Source organism: Haliotis asinina, chromosome 10 (assembly GCF_037392515.1).
Source record: "Haliotis asinina isolate JCU_RB_2024 chromosome 10, JCU_Hal_asi_v2, whole genome shotgun sequence".
NCBI classification, from domain to species: domain Eukaryota; kingdom Metazoa; phylum Mollusca; class Gastropoda; order Lepetellida; family Haliotidae; genus Haliotis; species Haliotis asinina.
Genome location: NC_090289.1, coordinates 19,260,139 through 19,285,546, shown reverse-complemented (window position 1 = coordinate 19,285,546; position 25,408 = coordinate 19,260,139). Strand labels below are relative to the sequence as shown.

The 25,408-nt window shown below is 40.4% G+C and overlaps 1 protein-coding gene across 1 annotated transcript in view; it reads right to left on the bottom strand.

Annotated features, from left to right (window-relative positions):
• Positions 1-25,408, bottom strand: part of LOC137298235 (uncharacterized) — a 692,490-nt gene that overhangs the window by 629,769 nt on the left and 37,313 nt on the right. Inside the window, exon 4 of the mRNA XM_067830406.1 lies at positions 1,820-1,949. Within this exon, the coding sequence (XP_067686507.1) occupies positions 1,820-1,949 (130 nt within the window). The remainder of the gene's footprint in view (positions 1-1,819; positions 1,950-25,408) is intronic.

Below are 25,408 nucleotides of genomic sequence, written 5' to 3'. Positions count from 1 at the left end.
AGATTAATAACTGATATTGTTAATGGCTGTACCCTCGAGGGGTGTTGAAGTATTGTAGAAGTATTGTCCTCCTGAGAGGGTACGTAAGTCCAAAACATTCAGTGTAAATTTAGTACGACCAAACTTTTTATCGAAGAATATTTGTTGTTTTTAATAATGGCTAAATTTCAGTATGATCGCCAATGGCTGAGGGGATGGTGTAAATCCATCTGGGATCCATGCAGGTAGCAAAGGTACTGTAAGTCCCCATAGTCCCCAGCATGGTGATCTACCTTCAGTTGTTGACGATCTACAGACCGTATTTTATATTGTATTGTCCAAATAGTTGTATTTGTTTTAACTCTCCACGCTAGGTTTAATTGTAACTGTGATATTCTAATTGTTTTACTGTCCTTTGACGACAGGTTTTTATAATGTCTTTCATTTCAGTATCAAACTGTTATCGTCACGATATGGCTGAAATATTGCCGATGTGACGTTAAATATTAACTCACTCACTCACTCAATGTTAAATGAATAAGGGTCTTTATGGGGTTCAAATTATACATTTTTATTTAAAAAGTGTATATAAATAAGTTTTTAATTAGAGAATTTAATCCCATTTTCATTTGACCATTTATGCATTTTATTGAGACAAAGTTGTAACTGCATCTCTATCGTATGCATATGTTTACCACAACAAGAAACTTATATCTGTTTCAATGTATAAAAACCACATTTTACTCAGGCTGAAGCTTTTCATCTAAACTGACCACTTGAAATATTCAAAACATTTCTTTTGTTCAACACACCATACGCAAAATCACCTTCATTTTATGTGATTTATTGGATGTCTAGATGTTTGTTGATGATCTACTGTCGTGCAATAACAACTCCGATAAATATTATATGTTGTTTCATACTTGCACAATAGTGCTAATACTAGCCATTATTGCTCCCGAAGTTTCTGGGAAAATGATAATTGGATCAGCCCTTTTTGTTACCATATTGACTCAGACCCACAGATGTCAAGATCCACAGAAATGGTAGTCTGGCAATCATTAGTTAAAGTCATTAGTTGTGAAGAATGGTGACTTTTATGGATATACAACTTCTACATTCTATGAAAGGTGACGTTTCGATATAGATTGTAGTGTCATTACCTGCAACGACACCGGAATCTTATGTCGAAACGTCGCATTTCACAGAATAAAGAAGATATATATCCGTAAAATTATCATTGTTCCTCATCATTTCAACTTCTAAATGCCCATCAAAGATGTAATTCTCTAAGAGCCACAAACGTGAAGAAAAGGGGTAGAATAGTTGGCTTCAGCAATCCATGCTTGCCACAAAAGGCTACTATGCTAACAGAATCGGGTGGTCAGGCTTGCTGACTTGGTAAACACATGTCATCGGTTCCTAAATGCACAGTTCATTGAACATGCTGTAGATCACTTGACTATCTGGACTCCATTATTCAAATACCGCCGCCATATCTATAGCTGGAATATTGCTGTGTGTGGCGTAAAACGCAACTACTGTAAGAGCCTAGTTATTTTGCTGTTCTTTGTTGGCAATTGTTCATATTATCTAATGTATGATTTTTTTATTCGAATTCAAATAAAAATATCATAATCACAATATAGCCTTAAATACTGCCGATGAGCAAATTCACTGATTTGTGTACATTTTTCAACTAGAGATCTTGCAGCTTTGGGATGGAACAAGCCACACAATTAAGATATTGTGACTTCTTTAGTCTGACCAAGTGGACATTATATTTCATGCAGAAATCGTGCATGAAATTAAATGAGCAAGCCCCAATCCCCTGACATACTTTACGTTTTCTCCATCTGGATCACTGACTTTTGGTGCAGCCCAGTGCACCGACGTTGTGGTCTTTCGCTTGTCAGCAATCCATATGCTTTTTACACTTGGGCAGGTTATGGTAGGTGGATGATTTCGACCTGAAAAGAGACTATTTTTCTTTAGCGTTTGCTTTACATGTTTTATTCTTCTTTGAAAATGCTGTTATTTACCCTTTAACCAAGAAGGATATACCCTATGTACCCCTCGGTGTTACATATTATTGTAATCATTCACACATCAACGATGCATATTGTAAAGAGAATAATGGTACAATCATGGGTTTAACAGCACATTAATATCAAGCATACTACTACATGTACAGTTGCTGAATATGAGTGAGTGAGGGAGTTAATATTTAGCGTCACATCGGCAATATCTCAGCCATATCGTGACGAGAACATTCAACAATGAAAAAGAACATATATACATTGTAAAAACCCGTCAACGAAGGACAGTAAAGCAGCTAGAACATCACAATTTCAATTAAAACTAGCATGGAAAGTTAAAACAAAAAACACTATTTAGACAATACAATGTAAAAACAGACTATAGATCGCCAACAACAGACGGTAGATCACCACACTAGGAAGCATGGGGACTTACAGTACCTTTGCTACCTACAGGGACCCTAGTTGGACTACACCATCTGCTCAGGTGCTGGCGATTGTACGAAAAGTTAGCCGAAATTAAAATCACATGAATACTACGATTAAAATCCTGGTAGACTTAAATTCACATCGTCGTAAAATAACCTCTTCAAATCTGGACTGACAGCCCAAGTAGGTGTAACCAATATACGGTTTTATTTCATGTAGTTTATTTATACCTACTTGGGGGTCCCACTTCTTCTGGACCCGTGAAGGTCCCGGGGTAGAATAGGCCTTCAGCAACCCATGCTTGCCATAAAAGGTGACTATGCTTGTCGTAAGAGGCGACTAACGGGATCGGGTGATCAGACTGGCTGACTTGGTTGACACATGTCATCGGTTCCCCATTGCGCAGATCGATGCTCATGTTGTTGATCACTGGATTGTCTGGTCCAGACTCGATTATTTACAGACCGTCGCCATATAGCTGGAATATTGCTAAGTGCGACGTAAAACTAAACTCACCCACTCACCCACTCACCCACTTCTTCTGCATCAGATCAGGCACCCGTGGCGAGCCACCTCCTCGTGGTGGGTGCTGGGTCACGCTAAGAGCTCGCCGACACCACCGTAGTGGACCCGGGGGGATATTTGGTCCACCAACCCGTTTGCCGTGGGTTGCGGCCCGTGTCGGCGGAGAAAGGGATCCTGGTGGTTGAGGGCAATAGGAGCTTGCAACCGTGTTCCTGTTGCTCAATACACCACTTTGGCCCTGACTTCGCCTAGACGGGTGGTCGAATGGGCCCGGTTCGACCAATCGGCTGGTCATGCCAAGCCCTGTGCATGGTAAGTATTTATGCACATATTTGGAATTTTGGAATGTATATTCTGGCCTTGGCCATTTATCTTTATGATACGACAACGTATTGAATTGTTCATTTGCCTAGAGTCCTATGCCAGAAGGCGGTGGCTCATGGGCCAATCTGGTAGGACCTATCTTTTCAAGATTATTCCTGCTTGAGTATACCCTCCTAGTATCCCCGGTGTCGTCTGTTGGAGATCCACAGACACATGGCATCGTACTTGTTGACACTCCGTGGTGGGTGGGGCGCTAGGAGGGTGAATCATATATATTTCTAACATGGCACCCCCACTCAAAAAACGTTCCCACGAGTCTGATGATTCGTTCTCGTCGGAGGATGAGACTCCCACAGCTCTCATTACCAATGAAAACTGGCCACGTTTCGTTGTCATGACAGCACCTGATGGTGGTCCTCTACGGCTAAATCCCTTTGCTGTAGCTAAGGGTATTGAAGGTTTGGTCGGTGAGGTAAAAGAAATTAAGAAACTACGATCTGGTTCTCTGCTCATCGAGTGTAGGAAACAAATCCAATCACAGATCCTGCTTTCAGCCAAATCTCTAGCCAATATTCCAGTTGAGGTTTCTCCTCACAGATCACTAAATAATTCTAAGGGCATCGTCCGTGACAATGGGCGTTGCCTTTCTGATATGACAGAAGCTGACATTGTTAAAGAATTATGTTCCCAAGGAGTCACTAGTGTTAAACGTTTCACTTTCAAAAAGAATGATCAGATCACAAACACTAACACTTATCTATTCACTTTTGGTCTCCCCGTGCATCCACAAGCATTGAAAGCTGGGTACTGCAACTTGAGGGTGGATACATTTATCCCTAATCCCTTGAGATGCTACAGATGTCAGAAATATGGCCACGGTTCTAAATCGTGCCATAATCAAGCTGCTTGCCATCGGTGTGTAGGATCGTGTGAAAACACAAACTTTTGTGATAATCCTCCACTATGTGTTAATTGTTCTGGTTGTCATCCTTCTTCTTCTAAGGAATGTCCAACCTGGAAGCTTCAGTCTAAGATATCACGGATAAAGCATGACCGCAATATTACATTCGTTGAAGCAAAACAAATTGCTCTCGCACAAGAACAGTCAGGCCTGTCATATGCTAACGCTGTTTCTGCTTCACTTCCTGTCAAACGTCCCATTGTTTCATGCAGTTCAGTAGGGTGTCAGACCAATTACACATGGACAAAGACTTCGGCGCCCACTTTGTTACCTGTTGAACTCCAGGCGAAACCACCACAAAAGACCGCCAGTGCACAAACTACATCTCATTCGAAACCAGTCGTTCAACCAAAGGTATCATCTGAGCAGGATCCATCTAATTCACAGAAACCATCATCTCAAGTATGAAACATCCAGCAAAGACCAAGTCTAAAACGAACAGTGAAACGGGTAAAAAGCATCAGAGCAATAGAGCCCCAAAAGGGGCAAACAACCAGATCCAGATTTTCAATACATTTGGCTCTCTTGAGGACATGGATGTGTCTGACCATAGACATAGCAGGACACATAGCTTGTCGCCCTCACGGAAGGTGAGGGGTAGATCTCCCGTCCACCCTCCGCAGAAATGATATCTTCACCTATCATCCAATGGAATTGTAGAGGAATTAAGACTAATTTAAACGATTTACAGTTATTAGTCCAAGATTTTAACCCGTCAGTATTCTACATCCAGGAAACTTATCTGAAACAGACCGATAATTTTGACCTCCGTCAGTTCAATGCGTATCACTGTTTTTCTCCTCCGGGTGATAGAGCCTCTGGTGGATCATCAATCCTGGTGAGGAACAATGTTATCCACAGTCCAATTCCACTTAAAACAAATCTTCAAGTCGTTGCAGTGCGACTTACATTACAGGTTGCTTTTACTTTATGCTCCTTATACATTCCGCCTTCATCAACTGTTCAACTAAGTGATCTACAGGATCTCTATGATCAGTTACCTAAACCATGTTTAATCATGGGTGATTTGAATAGCCACAACCCACTCTGGGGTAGCACTAATACAAACACCAAAGGTAAAGTGCTGGAGGATTTTATTTCTAACAATGATTTATGCATTTATGATGACGGTTCAAACACGTATTTACATCCTGGCACAGGAACATATTCAGCTCTTGATTTGTCACTAACTGACTCCAACCTATTGAATGAATTTGAATGGTCAGTCCATGACGACCTCTGTGGAAGTGACCATTTCCCAACAATACTAAAACCTGTGAATCCACCTGACGTTCCTCCATCATCAAGATGGAATTTTAAAAAGGCTAACTGGCCTCTGTATGAAATTCTCTGTGCTGAACAACTTAAACCTGAACTTTTCAATGATATTCCTGATGCCATTAAATGTTTCTCATATAAGTTAAATACTATAGCTGACGAGTGTATCCCAAAGTCCTCTTCAATTCCTCACATACGAAAACCATGGTTTACAGATAAATGCAAACAGGCTAGGAAGGCACGGAAGAAAGCCGAACATGACTTTCGTCGCCATCCTATGGTCCACAATTTAGATAAATTTAAAATTTTGAACGCCAAAGCTCGGCGTACGTTCAAGCAAAGTAAACGCCACTCTTGGCAGAACTATGTCTCAAAAATTAATTCGCGCACGCCGATATCAAAGGTGTGGAATATGATCCAGAAAATCAAGGGCAAGGGATCAAAATCTAGTATCCATCATCTGAAAGATGGGAACCAATTATTGACTAGTAAATCAGATATTGCAAATAAACTTGGTGAGACGTTGGCCAAACACTCTTCTTCATCTAATTATGTACCTGAATTCCAAAAATATCAAAAACAGCAGGAAAAGACCCCTATTAATTTTACTTCAGATAATGGAGAAGACTACAATGAAACTTTTTCGATACATGAACTTGACACTGCTCTGGATCAGGCTCACGATACTGCTTCTGGAGCTGATGGTATACGTTATCAACTCCTGAAACACTTGCCAGACTCATGTTTGGAGACACTGTTATATATTTTTGATAACATTTGGACAAGTGGAAAATTCCCTTCGTCGTGGCGTGATGCTATTATTGTTCCTATTCCTAAACCTGGACGTGATCACACTAATCCTTCTAATTATAGCCCATTTCACTAACTAGCTGTGTTTGCAAGACCATGGAACGCATGATAAATAATCGACTTGTTTGGTACTTGGAAACAAATAACATAATAACAGATATACAATGCGGTTTCCGTAAAAACAGAAGTACTATCGATCATTTAGTGCGTTTAGAATCCTTTGTGAAAAATGCCATAATTAATAAACAACATGCAGTGTCAATCTTTTTCGATTTAGAAAAAGCGTATGACACAACATGGAAACATGGAATTTTAAAAGATTTACATGACTTTGGATTACGAGGTCGTTTACCTCAATTTATATCCAACTTTTTGAATGACCGACAATTTCAGGTCCGAGTGGGTTCAACCCCGTCTGATCATTACATTCAGGATCAGGGTGTTCCACTAGGCAGTATTTTGTCTGTCACACTGTTTAGCATTAAGATTAACAGTTTGTCCAAGGTTTTAAATGATTCAATTGATGGGTCGCTTTTCGTGGATGATTTTAATATTTCTTGTCGCGGTAAAAATATGCATACTATTGAACGGCAACTACAGTTGTGTTTAAACAAAATAAATAAATGGTGTCTCGAAAATGGATTTAAATTTTCTCAGTCAAAAACTAATTGTCTACACTTCTGTAGAAAATATAAGCCACATAAGGACCCAGAACTGTTTCTAAATGGCACTCCCATCAAAGTGGTCAAGGAGGTCAAGTTCTTGGGTATAATTTTCGACTCCCATTTAACTTTTCTTCCACACATTAAATATCTAAAAAATAAATGCTTGAAGGCTCTGGATTTACTAAAAGTTGTTTCCAATTCAAAATGGGGAGGTGATCAAGCTACTCTGCTTCACCTATATAGATCACTGGTCCGCTCAAAGCTTGATTATGGGTCCATCGTATATGGGGGAGCCTGTAAAAGCAACTTAAAACTATTAGATTCTGTCCACCACCAAGGTCTTAGACTGTGTCTCGGGTCCTTTAGAACCTCTCCCGTGGACAGTCTTTACGTGGAGGCAGATGAACCATCTCTTTCACAACGCCGTATAAAATTATCTGTACAATATATTACAAAACTTTTTTCTAACAAGTCTAATCCTGCTTTTAACTGTGTCTTTAATCCCCTCTATGAGGATTTATATAGTAAGAAATCTTCTCTTGTTCCACCCCTTGGGTATAGGATTAAACCATTCCTTTCTGGTGCTGGCATTGCTCTGGAGACTATATCTCCTTCGCGTTTGTTTTCTTCTCCTCCTTGGCAACTAGTGCGGCCACAAGTTGATTTAACTCTTACACAGTTTAAGAAGTCAGAAACTAATCAATTACAATATAAACAAGAACATAATCAATTAAAAAGTAAATATAGCAATTACAAACCCATATATACCGATGGGTCCAAGGACGGTGGCGCAGTAGCTTGTGCCACTGTAGTTGGATCCAGAACAATATCTTCTCGATTACCAGATTGCAGCTCCATTTTCACAGCTGAAGCTAACGTCATATTAACGGCTCTTAAATATGTTCAAAGACACCCCAAACATAAACAGTATATACTCTATTCGGATTCTCTTTCTTGCCTTCAAGCTATTAAAAGTATTTCTTGTAAACATCCACTTTTAATAGAAATTATTGAATTATATAATGATCTTGCTACTGGCCAATACGACATCGTCTTCTGTTGGTTACCCAGCCACGTAGGCATTTCTGGGAATACACTGGCCGATCTTGCTGCCAAGGCAGCACTCAACAAATCTGTGACACCACTTCTTATTCCATACTCTGATTATAAAGCTACCATTAAATCTTATATCCGTGATCTGATGCAGAAGAAGTGGGACATCCAAGTGGGCATTAATAAATTACATGCAATAAAACCTTATATTGGTTATACTTACTTCGGTTGTCAGTCCAGATTTGAAGAGGTCATCATGCGGCGATGTCGTATTGGCCATACGAGATATACTCATGAATACTTATTGAAAGGTGAGGATCCTCCATTCTGCATCCATTGTGATGAAATCATCACGGTCAAGCATGTCTTGCTTGACTGTATCGAATATTCCATCACAAGGGATAAATATTTCAAATGCCGAACTATGAAGGATCTTTTCAGTAACATTAGTTCTCGTTTAATTCTTGCATTTTTAAAAGAGCTAGATTTGATATCATACTTGTAAATAGATGAATATTTTATAACTGAAGGTTTAAATTGATAACTAAGATTGTTAGTGGCTGTATCCTCGAGGGAGGTTAAAGTACTGTAAAATTATTGTCCTCCTGAGAGGGTACGTAAGTCCACAAACATTCAAAGTAAATTCAAACTCTTCGCCTTTTTAATCGTAGTATATGTGTCCTTTTAAATACATGGCTAGATGTGCCTAAATTGCTAGCGACTGAGGGGATGGTGTAAATCCAGCTAGGGTCCATGCAGGTAGCAAAAGTAATGGTCCCCATGGTCCCTAGTATGGTGATCTACCTTCAGTTCTTGGCAATCTATAGCCCATTTTTAGATTGTATTGTCTTCTATAGTTAAACTGTTTTAGATTTAATTACTAGTCTTAAATGGATATCTGTGATATTTACTAGTGGTTTTACTTTTCTTCGTGAACAGGGTTTTATTCATTCATTCTACACTGTCATTATTACTTGCTCTCGTCACGATATGGCTGCAATATTGCCGATGTGACGATAAATATGAACTCACTATGAACTCACTCACTGCATCAGATCACGGATGTAAGTTCTAATGCAAGCTTTATAATTAGAGCATGGAATAAGAAGTGGTGTCACAGATTTGTTGAGTGCTGCCTTGGCACCAAGATCGGCCATTGCCTTACCGGAAATGCCTACGTGGCTGAGTAACCAAGAAAAGACGATGTCGTACTGGCCAGTAGCAAGGTTATTATACAATTCAATAATTTCAATTAAAAGTGGATGTTTACAAGAGATATTTTTAATCGCCTGAAGACAAGAAAGAGAGTCTGAATAGATTATATATTGTTTACGTTTAGGGTGTCTTTAAGAGCTGTTAATATGGCGTTAGCTTCTGCTGTAAAACTAGAACTGTTATCTAGAAGATATTGTTCTGGATCCAATGACAGTAGCACAAGCCACAGCGCCACTGTCCTTGGACCCATCTGTAAATAAGCATTTATAATTGCTATATTTATGTTTCAGTTGATTGTATTCTTGTTTAAACTGTAATTCAATCGTTTCTGATTTTTCAAATGCCGTTAATGTTAGGTCAACTTGTGGCCTAACCAACTGCCAAAGAGGAGAAGAAAGAAGATGGGAAGGAGCTATGTTTTCCAGCTCAATGCTGGTGGCAGATATAAGTGGTTGTATTCTTAAAGCAAGAGGCGGAACAAGAGAAGACTTCTTGTTGTATAAATCCTCATACAGAGGATTGAAAACACAGTTATATGACTCATTTGAATATAGTTTTGTTACATACTGTAAAGCTAATTTTATACGTCGCTGCTGAAGAGATGGTTCATCAGCCTCGACATACAGGCTGTCAGCAGGTGAAGTTCTAAAGGAGCCAAGACAATGTCTTAGAGTGAGTGAGTGAGTGAGTTTAGTTTTACGCCGCACTCAGCAATATTCCAGCTATATGGTGGCGGTCTGTAAATAATCGAGTCTGGACCAGACAATCCAGTGATCAACAACATGAGCATCGATCTGCGCAATTGGGAACCGATGACACGTGTCAACCAAGCCACCGAGTCTGACCACCCGATCCCGTCAGTCGCCTCTTACGACAAGCTGAGTCGCCTTTTATGGCAAGCATGGGTTGCTGAAGGCCTATTCTACCCCGGGACCTTCACGGGTCCAATGTCTTAGACCTTGATGATGGACAGAATCTAATAGTTTTAAGTTGCTTTCGCAGGTTCCACCATAGACGATGGAGCCATAATCAAGTTTAGAACGCACGAGAGATCGATATAGATGGAGAAGGGTAGCTTGATCCCCTCCCCATTTTGAATTTGAAACCACTTTCAACAAGTCAAGTGCTTTCAGGCATTTAGTTTTAAGTGATTTAATATGTGGTAAAACGTTAAATGTGAATCAAAGATTACACCTAAGAATTTGGCATCCTTCACAACTTTAATTGACGTCCCATCTAGAGACAGTTCAGGGTCTTTATGTGGTTTGTATTTACGACAAAAATGTATCCAGTTAGTTTTTGACTTAGAAAATTTAAAGCCGTTTTCGAGACACCATTTATTAATCTTGTTTAAACACAACTGCAATTGTCGTTCAATGGTATGCATATTTTTACAACGACAAGAAATATTAAAATCATCCACAAATAATGATCCATCAATTGAATCATTTAAAACTTTTGTTAAACTGTTGATCTTGATGCTAAAAAAAGTGACAGACAACACACTGCCTTGTGAAACACCCTGATCCTGATTGTAATGATCAGACAGGGTAGAACCCACACGGACCTGGAATTGTCTGTCGATTAAAAAGTTGGCAATAAATTTAGACAAACGACCTCGCAAGCCAAAGTCATGTAAATCTCTCAAAATGCCATATTTCCAGGTTGTGTCATATGCTTTCTCAAGATCAAAAAGATAGACACAGCGTGTTGGTTGGTAATTAGTGCGTTTTTAACAAATGATTCCAGTCGAAGTAAGTGGTCGACAGTACTTCTGTTTTTACGGAAACCACACTGTATATCTGTCATGAGATTATTTGTTCCCAAGTACCAAACAAGTCCATTATTTATCATGCGTTCCATGGTCTTGCAAAGACAGCTAATTAATGAAATCGGACGATAATTGGATTGATCCGTATGATCATGTCCAGGTTTGTGTATTGGTACTACTATGGCATCACGCCATGAAGGAGGAAAGTTACCCGATGTCCAAATATCATCAAAAATATTTAGGAGAGTTGCCAGACAGGATTCTGGTAAATGTTTCAGGAGGTGATAATGTATGTTATCAGCTCCTGTAGCAGTATCATGAGCTTGATCAAGAGCAGTATGGAGTTCATGAATAGAACATGTTTCATTATAATCCTCCCCATTATCTGAGTTGAAATTAAGAGTTCTCCGTTCTTGTTGTTCTTGATATTGCTGAAACTTAGGTATATAATTCGAAGAGGAAGAGTGTTTAGCGAGAGTTCTGCCCAGTTTATTCGCAATATCTGATTTATCAGTAAGAAGTTGATCACCATGTTTAAGATGATGGACTGTAGATTTAGTACCTTTACCTTTAATTTTTTGGACCATGTTCCATACCTTGGACATAGGTGTCCGAGAATTTATTTTAGATACATAATTTTGCCAAGATTGGCGTTTGTTCTGTTTAAAAGTACGCCATGCTTTAGCATTTAAAATTTTAAATTTAATCAAATTATACACCATAGGATGGCGACGGAAATAATGTTTTTGTAATGCTTTTTCCCTTGCCTTCCTACCTTGTTTGCAGTCATCGTTGAACCATGGTTTCCAAATAAGTGGAACGGCAGAGGAATCTGGTATACACTCATCAGCTATGGAGTTCAATTCCTCAGAAAAGCAATTAATAGCATCAGGAACGTCAATAAAGGGTTCAGGTTTAAGTTTTTCAGCACACAGTGTTTCATATAAAGTCCAGTTAGCCTTTTTAAAATTTCGCCTTGATGATGGGGGAACATCAGATGGAGTTACAGCTTTTAACATAGTAGGAAAATGGTCACTTCCACGGAGGTCATCGTGGACTGACCATTCGAATTCATTTAGTAGTTCTGAATTTGTGAGTGACAAGTCGAGAGCAGAAGTCCCTGTAGCAGGGTGTAAACATGTGTTGGAACCATCATTATAAATACATAAATCATTTTTCAGAACAAAAGTCCTCCAACAACTTACCTTTAGTGTTTGTAGTTACACTACCCCAGAGTGGGTTGTGCCCATTTAAATCTCCCATTATAATACAGGGCTTCGGGAGTTGGTCATATAGAGCTTGAAGATCAGTCCTGGCATACGTCGAAGACGGCGAAATATAAAGAGAGCATAGCGTAAACGCTACATGTAAAGTAATTCTCACTGCAACAGCCTGCATATTAGTATTAAGCAAAACAGGGCTTTGAATAAGGTTTTGTCTGACTAGAATGGATGATCCGCCAGTGGCCCTATCACCCGGAGGTGAAAAACAATGATATGCATTAAAATGACGAAGGTCAAATGTATCTGCTTGTTTCAAATATGTCTCTTGGAGACATAACACTGAAGGTGCAAAATCTTGGACTAATAGCTGTAATTCATGTAAATTAGTCCTCAATCCTCAGCAGTTCCACTGGACAATATTATTGGAATAAACTATCTTTTTGGGGAATGTATTGGGGATCTACCCTGCACACTTTTGGAGGGCGACAAGCTATGTGCCCTAGAATGGACGTTTTCAGAAATGTCCATGTCTTCAAGAGACCCGTATTTATTGAACAATTGAATTTTGTTCTGTGTTTTAGGAGCTCTGCCACTTTGTTGTTTTTAAGCATCAGGCTTTGGCTTTGGTTTACATATCACCGTTTGTTGACTATCAGCTGTCAATTTAGACTTTGAGTGTGACTGAGACGATGATTTGTGATCAGAAGAAGACTTTGAGGTACTAGGAATGATTCCTCATTCTGTGATGATATAGCAGGGTACAAAAGCTGTGGAGAATAGCAATTTACCCAAGTGAAGGTAGTTTGGCAGCCTGTGGTTGATGTTGTTTTAGAGCTAGACCCCGATGATGTTTGTTTTGCTACTGTAGCATAACTTTCATGAAGATCAGATCTCTTTACCAGTTTTTTGGTCTCAGAAAAAGATATATTTTGTGTAAATTTTATTTTATTGATCTCCATTTGGTCTTTCCAAATAGGACACTGTTTAGAAAATGAAGAATGGTCGTCTGAGCAATTGGTGCATTTTTTATAATCACTGTCACAATCTCCTGTTGTGTGTGTTTTCTCACCACAGTGAGCACACACAACAGACAATGTGCAGGTATTTACACCGTGTCCATATTTCTGGCATTTAAAACACCTTAGCGGGTTGGGGATGTAGGTATCAACTGGAATGTTACAGTAGCCTGCCTTCACTGATTGTGGAGCATTAGGACATGAAAAAGTAAACAGATACGTGTTCGTTTTGATGGTTTCACTGTTTCTCTGAGTTGAAAAGCGCTTACGTAGAGTACACCTTGATCCTTCATTTCACATCCTATATCAAGGTCTGACATATCATCAAACAATCGGTCCCGATCTCTAACGATACCTTTGCTTGAGTTCAACGTTTTGTGTGCAGAGACCGTGACCGGAATGCCCACGAAAGATTTGATGTTCAGCAAATTAGTTGCTTGCTGCTTTTTACCGCACTCTACTAGCAGGGCACCTGAACGTAAGCGTCTTATGTTCTTCACATCCCCTGCAATACCTTGAATACCCTTAGATACAGCAAAGGGGTTGAGTTTTAACGGTGTCTTGTCAGGAGTATCAATCACAGTGAAACGCGGCCAATATTCAGTCGATGCAGACGGTCTATGGTCAGTATCAACACGAACCGGGCCCATTCGATCACCCGTCTAGGCGAAGTCAGGGCCAAAGTGGTGTATTGAGCAACAGGAACACGGTTGCAAGTTCCTGTTGCCCTCAACCACCAGGATCCCTTCCTCAGCCGACACGGGCCGCAACCCACGGCAAACGGGTTGGTGGACAACTTATCCACCCGGGTCCACTACGGTGGTGTCGGCGAGCTCTTAGCGTCACCTAGCACCCACCACGAGGAAGTGGCTCGCCACGGGTGCCTACTGAATATGATTACCCATTGCGTATCTTTAAGCGATTGTAATACATATTCAGTATGCGCCCTGTTGTGAGAGATATGAATATTTGATTATATTTTAACTTAAAATAATTGCCCTCAAAAAGATAATATTTAAGTCCCACGCTGTTTGAGGTATTCATAAGCATGTCAGTCTTAAAATGCACTATATATTTTGTTTTAAATTTGGGTTTGCCTCATCCAGACGGGAATGTGATAACACATCTTATAGGTAACAAAAGATTTATAGACGCATGGGCAACAGTAAACACAATTAAATTATTAATACCAGTGAATGAAGGTCAGTAAAATACCTAAACTATCACAGTTAAAGATGAAAAACTAGCAGGTAACTTTTCAAATTAGACAACTAAGTAGGTCACCACTCTAAGGACCATGGGGACGTAGTTTTTATATAAACTGCAATAATTTGCATTTCTCGAGTTTTGCATTCCTCATTGCAAGCAGCTGAGTACACTTTCATCTGGTGAAGGATACAGTATAAAAGTCAGGAATCTACAAAGAGTGTCTCTGTCAATAAAATGGACATACGAGCAAGAAATGATACTCATCTTGTTTCAAATTACAATTACATTTATCACATTTAATGGAATCAACATCTTCCTTCTTGTAACGGTTGTGTTCTGTTGTATAAGTTTATAACTCATTCATTTCAATTTGAATAAATCATATAAGACGAAGTGAAGAAGTGATTTTTGCATGCCATTTCTGGAGGGTTATATCTTTACATCTCTATTTCAAACAACTTATAAAACTTGCTACATCGCCACATAATTGCGATAACCATACAACAGAAAATCCAGAGTGAAATAAAAGTAAACTTACATGGGATACCCAGTTGCAACCACTATTGCCGCCAAATGTTATCCACATTTCATAACCATTTCAATGCCAAGATATATGTAATGTGGTAAAATATTGATGTTTGTACCATCATTAAACCAGTTTTTGTTATTTCGAATGTAGCCACCATTTCTGAAGACAATAATGCAGGATTAATCCAAGTTCAGTTCTAGACCCTGTTTGACACAGAATGTATTTAACGTATTTAAAATACCAATCAAGCATTTAATGTATCCAGTTCTTACTGTGTTATCAATGTGAGTGACGTTATCTGCGAATAATAATAAAGTATATCATTCATACCATTTTTCACAAATATTCCTCGTAGATGACATGCAGTCATACAGTAATCATGCTGTGTCAAGAAAAATCTTCAACATTCTCATGAACTCAGCCTTTGTTTCCCATATGTCGGTTTTAACAAGCTCTAAAAATGTTATCCGCTTATCTGCCGTAATTGTGTTATTTTCAAAGATCGTCCATAGATCGCATGTGCAGCCACAACACGTACCTGGTGGTAAGTTATTGTCCTATCGTCATGTACTTTCAGATTGATATTCCATATATTCCGATGATGTAGCACGAGATTGTGCAAGATGACTAACATTCCCGAATACCGGTTGCGAATGTGGCGAACTCCAGCGAAATATTGTCGATGGCATAGCTGCCAGGATCGCCATTGTCCATAACACTCACATGGCTATACGTGTTAAACGTGAGTTCATATTATAGCCTATGGCCCAGGGCAGCTTGGTAAAATGGCAAGTGACCCTCCTGGAGTTCGAAGTCAATTGGAATGCAAAATAAGTTCTTCAATGCCTCGGCAATAGCCTCATGTTAATTCGCCACACCAGCAAGATCGTCTTTGCAGAAATACCCCACGCACAACCGAGTTGATGCAGAATCGGCTGGACAAATATCCTGGTATTACATCTTTTCCCATTCGCTTGTGGTTCTCTCTCCAGTGGTCCGTGTAACTGAAAAACACATCACTGTCATTGATGCTCAGGATCTCGCCCCGCTGATTTCGATGGTGATTTTTTTTTTCACACGATGTCATCACCCAGGCTCACCACGATTTCATCCAAACTGATCTGAAATGACAGACAAGCCATCCAGCGGACAATGACGCTGTTCGAGCCCAGAAGCGCACTAGCAGCGTTTGGTTTTAATCTATCATGCTTGGATTGCCTGTGATTGTTTCTTTAATCTTCGGAAAGGGTTTAATTTTTGTTCGTAAGACCAGGACATTGACGTTGTTTATATTAGGTGAGTGAACGGGTTTACTTTTACGCCGCACTCGGCAATATTCCAGCTATATGGCGGCGGTCTGTAAATAATCTAGAGATCAACAACATGAGCATCGATCTGCGCAATTGGGAACCGGTGATATGTGTCGACCAAGTCATTGACCCTGACCACCCGATCCCGTTTGTCGCCTCTTACGACAAGCACATTTGCTTTTTATGGCAAGCATGGGTTGCTGAAGGTCTGTTCTGCCTGGGACCTTAACAGGTCCATTGTTTATATATTTAAAGTATGTTTTTATACCTTTAATATAACAGGGCCATGTTGGAAGGTGGTGAGGGTATTCCAGTGGACAGTTTGGGTGGTGACAGATCCCCTTGTTCGATGCATAAGTCGACGACACCTTAATGATGGGAAACATAGGCAATACCCCGTTAAAGACGACCGTGGATAACTATTATGATACCCTTTTACTGCAATTATTTTAAGTTCAAAATGGATGATTGATGGATACTGCGACGAAAAAGTGCTCTGCACCTCAATCTCATGCATTCCCGTTGCCTGGACCACACTAGCCAGTTCATCTGCGACCCATTAAGTATCAAAAAAATGTTGAGCCTTACTAATGTGTGGGCGGAGGTGAATGCCATGGCGAGGGTGATCAGCCAAAGTGATGATATTTCTCAAGAAATATCAAATGAAATCGAAAGACTATTGTCCACTTCAAACGATACCATATTAGAAACACTGTTGCTGGAATTTACCTTTCACAAACTACGAGGGCTAGACAAGGCTTTGTGAACCATTCATGGATCGCTTATGGACAACATGGCCAAATTGAATGAACTCAACGATTGTATCACTGGCGTCACAGATTTGATGAATACTGCCTTTGAAGCAGGATCAACCATTGTGTTCCCAGGAATACCAACAAAAGACGATGTCACCCTTGCCAGTAGCAAGATAATTATACAATTTGATACTTTCTGTTAAATGTGGATGTTTATTCGATAGGATTTAATCGCCTGGAGGCAAGAAAGAGGGTCTATAGATTATACATTGCTTATGTTCAGGGTGTCATTGAATATATTGGAGAGTCGATAATATGACATTAAAGTAGAGCTGCAAAGCGGTAATCTAGAAGTGATTGTTCTATATCCAATAACAGTGGCAGAAACCACAGCGCCACCGCCCTTGGATCCATCTGTAAATAACGATTTGTAATAGCTATATTTACATTTTTTAAAATTTATTATGTTCTTGTTAATACTGTAATTCATTAGTTTCTGACTTCTTAAATTGTGCTAGAATTAGGTTAACTTGTGGCCTCACTAGGTGCCAAGGAGGAAAAGAAAGCAAATGCCAAATGCAAGGGAGATAGATTCTCTAGCGCAATACCGGCAGCAGAAAGGAATGGTTTAATTGTATGCCGAAAAGGCGGAACAAGAGAAGCAAATGCCACTTTCCATTAATGTATTTTGTTTAAACACAACTGCAGTTACCGTGACAAGAAATATGACTGTCATCCTTGGAAAGGGATCCTTCTATTGAGTCCCAACACTGGGATAAACTTTTGATCTTAATTCTGACCCTGATCCGGACTTGAAATTGTCTAGCATCTGAAAAACTGCATATAGACTGAGGCAATCCTTAATCATATACGTCTCTTAAAATACAATGTTTCCACATCACATCAAGGGCTTTTTCTAGATCGGAAAAAGGTCGACACTGCATGCTGTTTATTAATTACCGCATTTGTTATGAAAGTTTCTAAACGCACTAAATGATTAATTGTACTTCTGTTTTTACAGAAACCACATTGTATATCAGTTATTAGATTATTGGTTTCCAAGTACCAAACTAATCAATTATTGATCATGGCGATTTTATACATTCGGTCAGGATTTGTGGGTATTCATCATCGCCTTGGCCGGTCTGGTGAACGTTGCTGCTGAGGAATTTTTAGCCAAATGAGGCATAACCCGACCACCACCACCATCTTATGATCAATGTATTGCTGATTGTTAGCCTACAGGTGCGGAGGATGAGGCTGCTGCTGACGTGGGTTTCTGGTAATGGGGTAGTATGCCAAACAGGACCCACACGTATGTTCGAATCGAGTCATTCAGCAGAATGGTACCCGCATGCATAGACCATTTTAACATTATCAATATCATTTTCATCCAAGTGGTGCCCACGTCTTGATCGGTTTGTTTGATGTATGAATTTGCTCGTTCATCGTAGGATCCATAAACATATGGTATTCGGGAATGTACTCACTGCCAGTGTAAGCGATGTTATACATTTGCGCTTTATAAAAATAGGTGAATAGCTTACCAAGACAGTGGTTCACACTGAGAAGACAAAAGTCTTCTTGGAAATTGTAAATTTACCGCAAAATACGTTCATCAGTGGGCTGATCATATGGGTTATCGATCATGCTTTACGCTGCATCTTGCAAACAATGGCACACTTATTTCCTTCAAATCCCATCTCATCTGGTAACTCATTTTGTCCATTCCATAGTCAAGTGTCACATCCGATCTCGTCATCACACAGTACACGTCGAAGTTGAGTTGATTTTGCCAGAACTACACAGGCTTATTATTCCAGTTTACACCACCTTACTCACAGTCGCAATATATTTTTCAAAAATATCAATAAACGTCGTTTTAAAACTTGTTCCGTCTGCATCAACCATGCTTGCCATATTCATTATCGCTTCAGCCCAAGGTCCCACTTCGCGTTATTACATGCTAAGTGTTGTGGACTAACATCGACAGCAACAACAAACACTTCCTCAACAAACACTGGCACATGCTGACCGATAGTTCTTACAGCATGTCCCCACTCAAACTCAACCATGTAATCTTCAAGCCTCTAGGGGCTGAACACGATCACCGAAAGGGCACGATCACTGAACTCAAAATATCTATTTTAGTATAAAACACGAACCAATACACAAAGGATATTTCAGCATGATACTACACTTAAAACAATGGCTCACGTTTAGGTTCCTGGAACGTTACACATCAGAAAATGTGCCTCTATAACTATCTCTGACCATGGGAACACACAAGGATTCGACGATCACAACTCAACATTACGCATTACAACTGGAACACAACGTGTACGATCCCACCGATGTCTGTGGCAACAACAGTGGTGCTACTGCGAGTAACCTAGGAGATTTAGATGCTGTCATGATTGGGTGTGCACTTTTCATGAAAATGTAGCCGCAGGGTATCTCCAAGAACACCTCGTACAATCTCGTCTACACTAACGATGACAAATGGACGCTAATCTCTTCTGAAATCGTCTCCATGCAAATATGGCACATGTGCACTCCCGAGAAAACCAGACAACATGCTGTTGAGTCAACCGACCTTCCAAGGTGTCACTGTCTTTACAGCTGGTGAGTGAATTCGAGGAAGCGTCAAACGCATGATAAGAGATTCCACCAACTACAACATTATACATCAAAGTGTTTCTTAGAGAACTCAATGATGTCTTGTAAAATAATCACAAAATGAGGGACATTGCAAACTGCGCAACACCAGGGCTCTTCCTTCTCCAACCAAAGTCCTTGGATGGAGCCTTACATCGGTATGAACACGGATTTCCAAAAGATGACCACCAGCGATTTCAAGATAAAAACTGTTCAAACGCATGAACAACTTTGTGTTCAGCAAGACCATGAAGAATTTGAGAAAATGCTGTGAGGTGAAGCCTGTGACATCAGGCGAGGAAAAAAAATCTGGAAATTCATCGCATTCCCGGGGTTCAAACAGAGCAAGGTATTCGGCGGTGACTTGGCTGCGCTGCACATGAACCAAAGCTGTATCAAATTTAATAGGCCCATCTATGTGGAGATGAACGCCCTCAACCTGTCCAAACACCTGATGTACAATTTCTACTACAATGTGTTTGAAATACAGTATGGTGAGAAGTGCGAGGTGCTGCACATGGACATGGACTCCCTGCTGATGGAAAGTCTCAACAAGGAGGTATACATGCACTACCCCAAAGACCACACTTTGCACCACACCAATAGCGAAAAAGTGATCGACAAGATGAAGGACAAACGCGCGGATACGCCAATCGCCGTGTATGTTGGCTTGAGACGCAAGATGTATTCCATCAAGAAAGCTGATGATTACAAAATGCCATTTGGTTGCCGTCAGCCTTCCTGTAACAGATGTCATATTTGGGACAACACTTTCTTGGTAAAGTACAAATTCTAGTCACGGTGGCTGGGCAGGTGTGGGTTCAAATCCTGGATAAGACTCAACCCCAAAAATAAAATTACTAGAATTTGTACTTTACTAAGAAAGTGTTACGCCAAATATGACATCTGTTACAAGAAGGCTGATGGCAACAAAATTAGGAAGGCGAAAGGCATGGAAAAATGTGCTCATGGACACAAAACGATGAAGCGCCATCAGCTGAGTCACTACTTGTGCTTATGGACATGTACGCATTTCGACTAATTGAAGACTCATGCACACAGAAAAATTCATATTTACCAGCGCCTTGGTACATCCTGAGAAGAAAATTCAACATTTCCATGCCAAATTGCATTCACCAAGCTGACCCCCTGTTTCTCCCACACAACAGGGTGAGGCGTAAAAACCTACAAGTATGCCATGACTGTCGTGAACATCACCAGTGGCTACAAGGAAGCCAAACCACTGACGACAAAAGATTTGAATGAAGTCACCATGCCATCATCGGCGGTACGTCATGATAAAACAGAAGAAAAACCGTTACCGGACCTTGTCAGTGTAAGGTACCTGTACGGGCGAGTACGAGGGAGACAGTAGAAAACGTGCCATAATCCGATATGGTCCATCAAAACGCATAGCGTCGACATGGTAGAAAACAAAAGACAGCAAACACAACTTATACTACGGGCAACCTGGAGCATTCGTTAGCAAGGAGTTGATGATCGTACTTCACGACACAGTCCATTTATAGATCACCCACTGCTGAATAATTTTCATATTTTGTGTGTGCGTGTGCTATTAGTTGTAGTATATAGTGTTACTGTGACTGTGACACAGCCAGTAGTATTAGTACTGGGGGTTTGGGCTCACCCCGCCAAATCCCTGCAAATTTGCAGGGAAAACCCGAGGTGCACAACATCTGAGACTAATTATAAAGCTAGTTTTCGTCTGCAAAACCATTCACTATAGTGGGTGGGAACGAAACTCCCCTTCTGAGATTTTATTGTCATTGGGTGCAGTGGAAACATGCTCTTCAATTGTGTTTAACTTTGATACAGCAAGAATTCTAATTTCATTACGTTTCTTTGCTTTACAATTCAATTTGCAGGATACATATTTAAATCTCGACCCAACTGTTCCCGTCACTACAACTGCTAATTCAAGTCCTAATACCACCAACAACCCAACTCCTACTGCTCATAATCCCATGCTAGTTGTCACTGTATCAGAACCATCTCTATTGTATTTTTTATGTAGTGATGCCCGGATATCACGCTCATGTTCTAGCTCATGTTTTATTTCACATATCTGTTTCAGTCGAAAACCGTCTACACTATCCTTTTTATTTCCTGGCACCCGTGAGGAGCCACCTCCTCATGGTGGGTGCTGGGTAACGCCAAGTGCTCTTCTCCCGTGTGGATCCGGGACAGAATGTGTCCACAGCACCCCATTGCTGGTTGTAAGAGGCGACCAAATTGGGCAACCTGTTTGCCGTGGGTTGCATCCGTGTCGGTGGAGAGACGGTAGTCTGGTGTTTGAAGGCAATTGAAGGCAATAGGAGACCGAACCATTTTGCTCTTATTGCTCAACACACCACTTTGGCTCTTACTTCACCTAGACGGGTGGTAGAACTGGCCCAGTCCTATCAATCAGCTGGTCACGCCAAGCCCTGAGCTACAACTATGTAATGTTCAAAATTTATGCAACTGTTGATTTGATTTTCCCTGCTTGGCTATTTTGAGATAGTTATTTTAAATGCATCATTTTATGTATGTTTTTGCCTAGAGTCATATGCCCAGAAGGCGGTGGCTCATGGGCCAATCTTCCCGTGTGGACCCGGGACAGAATGTGTCCACAGCACCCCATTGCTGGTCGTAAGAGGCGACTAAATTGGGCAACCAGTTTGCCGTGGGTTGCATCCCGTGTCGGTGGAGGACGGGATCCTGGTGGTTGAGGGCAACTGGAGCTTGAAACAGTGTCCTTTTGCCCAACACACCACTTTGGCCCTTACTTCACCTAGACGGGTGGTAGAATCGGCCCGGCTCTATCAATCGGCTGGTCACGCCAGGCTCCGTGCGGTTTATTGATTTGCACAAATTTGACTTTGGAGTTAAATGTATCTTGGTCGTGGTTGAAAAGTCATTGAAATTTACTATTGTTTTATTGAATATGGAATTTATTGATTAGAATCACTTACTTAGAGCACAGTAGTCGGTGGCTCATGGGCCAATCTGGTATGATACCATACTGGAGTATATCATTCCTGTAGCCTCTTGGTGTTAGTCTGCTGGAAATCTGCTGACGTTTAACATCGTTCAATTGGCGCTCCACAGTGGGCGGGGAGCAGGATTGATGAAACATATTCTTATCATCATGGCACCCAAAACGAACTCTAAAAAGGCGAAAAGAACACACTCTGACTCAGATAGTGAACTTGACTCCACAGATGATGAAATTGTTGGCCGACTGTGTTATTCAGAGCGAGACACTTGGCCTGAGTTCATTGTCCTTGAAGCATCAGGAGATCGTAAATTGACATAATTTTCTTCTTTTCTGTTACAAAAAGCCATTAAAGGTAAAGTGGGAGATGTATCTGATGTGAAAAAGCTGAAGTTTGGCACTCTACTGATTGAATGCAAGTCACGTAAGCAGGCCGTAACACTTCTGGAATCAACTAAACTGGCTGATATCAAGATCAAAAGCTACGCGCATAAATCCCTTAACTTTAGCAAAGGGATCATCCGCGATCGTGATCACAGTTTGCATGAACTCTCTGTGGAAGAAATTGTTTCTGAACTCAGAGATCAAGGTGTCCTTGAAGCTAAACGTTTTACATTTAGGAAAGATGGCAAAGTCTTACCATCTAATACGTACTTACTAACGTTTGATACACCAAACCTACCAGAGCGTTTAAAAGTAGGTTGTTTTGCTATGAGGATTGATAGGTTTGTACCCCGTCCAATCCGCTGCTTCAAATGCCAAAAGTTTGGCCACGGTCAAAATGCCTGTAGAAATCATGTTGTCTGCTATCGCTGTGGAGAGCGAGATCATGAAGGTTCTATGTGTAATGCCACAGTCAAGTGTTCTAACTGTGGCGAACCTCACATGGCATCCTCTTCTGATTGTCCAGTTTTTAAATTTGAGGCAGCAATGCAACGAGTCAAAACAGAGCAAAACATTGGCTACACTGATGCACGCAAACTAGTTACACATTCTGCAGGAACAGTTAAGAAAACTTATGCGGCAGCAATAAAACCTATGACCAGTTCTGTTTCTTGTCAAACTGATTATACATGGGTAACAAAAGATACGCCTACGTATCTTTCTCAGACCCCACATCAGTCATCTAATGCACCCTCAGTTTCAGTTCAGACATCCCCTACAAAAGTCCAGCAAGTAACAGATGATTCAAAATCTGAGAAGAAAAAGAACGCAAATGTGAATTACACGAAACAGGTTAAACATTCAGATCGTCTACCAAAAGCTCAGAGAAATCCTGCATTGCTGTTCTATAAATTTGGAGTACTAGAAGATATGGATGTTTCCGCACCACAAGCCACTCGTTCAAGGAGTCATTCTCCTAAAAAGAAAGACAGAGAACGCTCACCCATAACTCCACCATAAATGACTCACCATACATTAATACAATGGAACTGCCGAGGTTATAGGGCTAATTATGATGAAGTGAAACTTCTTGCACATGATTACGATCCTATAGCATTATGTCTCCAAGAAACGTGTTTAAAGGAAAATGATCAACTTACCTTACGTCATTATAACATGTATAACGTGTATGCAAAGACTAATAATGGCAAAGCATCTGGTGGATGCTGCATTTGTGTTAAACAGGGGACACTCCACAGTCCTGTGTCATTAAATACGACCCTACAGGCTGTGGCTGTCCGTCTAACTCTCCACATTGCTATAACACTTTGTTCGTTGTATGTTTCCCCATCGTCAACACTTACTGTTAAGGAACTTGGTAATTTGACAGATCAACTCCCAAAGCCCTTTATACTCGTCGGTGATTTGAATGGGCATAATCCTTTGTGGGGTTCGTCCAGTTATAATAATAGAGGTAAAGTTCTCAAAGATTTTCTTGGTAACCAGAATCTTTGCATATTTAACAATGGTACTAATACGTATTTACACCCGGCAACGGGAACGTATTCAGCGCTGGATTTATCGGTGACTGACCCTTCTCTATATAATGAATTTACATGGTCCGTTCATAATGATTTATGTGGTAGTGATCATTTTCCCACAATACTTAAGACCATCAGTCCTTCACAGGATCTACCCACATCAAAATGGAAATTTACAAAAGCTGATTGGCAGACGTTTAATACTCTATGCCGTGTAAATTTGAATCCTGAAACTTTTGTTAATAAAATGGATGAGATTCAAACATTTTCCGAAACACTGCTTACTATTGCTACCAAAACTATCCCCAAGACCTCGGTTACTCCACGAGTTAACACACCATGGTTCAATGATGATTGCAGAAAGGTCAGGAAAACGAGGAAAAAAGCTGAGAGAATATTCAACAAAGCTCCCTCCCCGGATAATTTGAATAATGTCAAGGTTACACGAGCTAAGGCTCGTGCATAAAGCAATGTAAACGTACGAGTTGGAAACAATTTGTTTCTAAAATAAATACTCGTACTCCGCTTAACAAAGTGTGGAATATGATACGCAAAATCAAAGGTAAAGGTTCTGGTAACACTGTGCAACATCTCAAGATAGATGGCAATGTAGTAACATCTGCAAAGATCACTGATAATAGATTGGGCGAAACGATCAGTCAGAATTCTTCTTCTTCTAATTACGATCCTGCCTTTCAAAAATACCAGAAGCACCAGGAGAAGAGACATCTGAGTT